Consider the following 2,977-nt stretch of genomic DNA (forward strand, 5'->3'; position numbering starts at 1 on the left):
TTTGAAATACTTAATAAATAGTAAAAAAATTCAGAAAAATGTAAAATTTGGTCTCCAAGCACATATTAATATGGAGAACAAGATGAACAGTTCGGATTGACCATTTGGATTTTGAAAAGTCGAATTTGAACCGTATGTATTTCGGCCCATATACATTCAAATGCACATTAGTCACTATATATATATATATATATATATATCTATCCCTTTGCAAACATAGCAGGACGACATTATTGCTTAATTTCACATGCATGCACAGAAAATTGTGAGAAAACAATTGCAATATAGTGCTCTCGTATACTGTTCATCTTTCTTGATATCTACTTAATAAGTAAATATTACATTATACATTGAAAACAAAATTTCTATAGTTTCTTCATATATATTGTAATTGAATTAGTGCATGCCTTAAACTTTGCTTAGTGTATTGCATGTGGTGCAGAAATAATATCCAGATCAAGCTTCACCTTTTCAAAACGCCAGATAATATATACCCATATTGAGAAGAAATTATGAATTGCAACAAATTGATGAACAAAAACCTACATAATGTCCATTACAAGTTCCAATGCAACACACTCAACAACTGTATACAATATATGAAAAACAGAACATCCTTCCAATAAAGATAATTAATGTAAATAGACAAAACAAAATAAAGAATTTAAAGACATCCTCTCATGTCTTTTCAACAAATTTCTACACATATTTGTTGTATGCTTTAGCTTGCTTTCCATTTCCATATCTCCTAGTTTCATCAAGGGAAAAGAAAAAGGAAAATAAAACTCTTTTTTAGTGTAATCTAACTACAAAGGTACATCTCAATATAAATATTTCTGACGCCAAATTACCAAAATAAAAATAAAATAAACACTCAATATATAGCACATACAATTGTTGTAATGTTTTCTCAAGTACAAAATAACTTGAGTAACACCACATCAATGGGTCTATTCATCAGGGTCCCTTGTATTTTGTAGCTATTATTTATCTTATATATATATATATATATATATATTTTAACTTGAGATATTGTAGTAATGTTTGCTTAAGTACATAACTTGAGTAACACAACTTCAATGGGTCTATAGATGTATTTCTTATTATAATATCTCTTGTATATATTACTGCCTACTTCAATACTTTCAATTGTCTACAGTATGTTTCATCTCATAATTGCAACATTTAATCCCCATTTTTACCTTTTGTTTTTTCAAGCACAAGTGTAATCGGATGGAACCGTGGAGCCGCAAGCAACAAGGACCTTGAGTGCTATAGGCAGGTACAAATTGATATCAAGCAACTTAGCCTTGATTGCGGTGCAAAGGCATGCAGCAGCTGCAACCCCGACAAGTCCATCCAAGACCGGGCAACACTCCACCGTTGGGTCCCCGAGTTGAACGGTGTTTCCAAGTAAATCAACGCATACTCCAAGCTTGAGTGCATCAATGGGGCAACTCCCATTTGTAGTAGCAGGCGGCGAGGGGCATGAGCTTTTAGGAGGCGAGGGGCATGAGCTTTTAGGAGGTGATGGAGATGATGGAGTGGTAGGAGTTGATGGAGATGATGGAGGTGTGGGACCTAGTATAGGCGGTAAACCAATTGGCGGCAAGGTTACCGGGGGATTCTTGAGGTACGGTGGTAAATTAACAGGTGGCATCTTTGGTAAAGTGACTGGTGGCACCTTTGGATAAGTGACTGGTGGCAACTTGGGATAAGTGATAGGTGGCAACTTGAACGGTGGTTTCAATGGTGGTAAACCGACTGGTGGCAGGGCTACTTTTGGGGGTTTGCTGATGATCGGAGGTAGTGTTACAGGGGTGCCGATAATCGGAATAGGAGTGGAAGGAGTAGGCGTGGAAGGAGTAGGAGTGGTAGGAGAGGCGGGAGTTTTCGGGGAAGGTGGAGTGGGTTTGGGGCAGTAGTTACAAGCTGCTAGGGTTTGAGGTATGGTGGAGAAAGAGAGCATGAAGATGAAGAGAAGAGCAGTGATTCTGATGGAATCCATTTTGGTGCTCTCTATTGCATGCAAACTGTTTACTATCTGTTGTGTTATATAGAAAGCAACAGAGATTGAAAACAAAGGAAAGACCCAGATCTTCTGTGGCACGCTGTCAGTGACATAGTCACAGGGAAACATAGAATATCTTTTCAGAATTTGAGTTTTATCTCATGAAAGTGAAGAAAAAATATGACGTAATTAATACGTTGTGACTTAATTAGATCACATCACATTAAATTACATAGTAAAAAAGTTTAACGTTATGTGACTAGAATAATAGTATACAATCACAACAAACAAATAATCACGTTTTCCTATTTTTTTTATATTGTTAGTTCATGGAAAGAAATAAAAATTGCTATGTATGAAAATGTTGCAATATAAATTAAAATAAATAATAATATTTGACAAAATTATTACATGACGTGATATACTTTACCATTTTCAATTAAAGGAAAACACCTCATGTGACACAATTAATATCAAGTGACCGCCACGCGTGAAATACCGTGCTGAAACATAACCATAGCATTTCGTAACGAAATTGATAACAATATGAATAATTAATTTCTTTCGTTATGGAACCATTTTTTTACACTGTACATAGATCATAGTAGTTCAGCTCAAATTCTATTTTGAAGTGCTGATACAATAAATCCTAATTTGTAATTATCTAATAATATAAATATCTGGTCCAATTATGTATTGAATTGGATACATAGCAATATAGCATGTAGTGGCTGGCACGAAGTAGAGACACCAAATTTTTTTTGTTCTGATTCCAACAATTCACGTGAGTCACTGCATGCAATTATATGTACTGGTATTTTCTGGTATATGCTTTTGAAGCTTCTCTTTCAACATATAGAGACCACACTGCATGAGTATTCTAACTTCATTTATATTTTGCCTGTTGGCTTCTCCTCATCATATCTTAGAATTTGAATAAAAAAAAACAGAGAATATTTGATTGAA

The 2,977-nt window shown here is 34.8% G+C and overlaps 1 protein-coding gene across 1 annotated transcript; it reads right to left on the reverse strand.

Moving 5' to 3' along the window:
- Positions 1–499: 499 nt before the first annotated feature.
- On the reverse strand, positions 500–2,008 carry LOC144545826 (uncharacterized). The gene is made up of 2 exons (XM_078294387.1): positions 1,203–2,008; positions 500–748 (listed from the first exon to the last, which is right to left on the reverse strand). The coding sequence occupies exon 1, from the start codon at positions 2,006–2,008 to the stop codon at positions 1,214–1,216; it is 795 nt and encodes a 264-aa protein (XP_078150513.1). The 3' UTR covers positions 500–748; positions 1,203–1,213.
- Positions 2,009–2,977: the final 969 nt, after the last annotated feature.

Source organism: Carex rostrata, chromosome 28, assembly GCF_964058835.1.
Source record: "Carex rostrata chromosome 28, lpCarRost1.2, whole genome shotgun sequence".
In the NCBI taxonomy this organism is placed as follows: Eukaryota; Viridiplantae; Streptophyta; class Magnoliopsida; order Poales; family Cyperaceae; genus Carex; species Carex rostrata.

Excerpts from the sequence above, each read along its gene's own strand:
- LOC144545826 (XM_078294387.1), bottom strand. The coding sequence starts at position 2,008 with ATGGATTCCATCAGAATCACTGCTCTTCTCTTCATCTTCATGCTCTCT.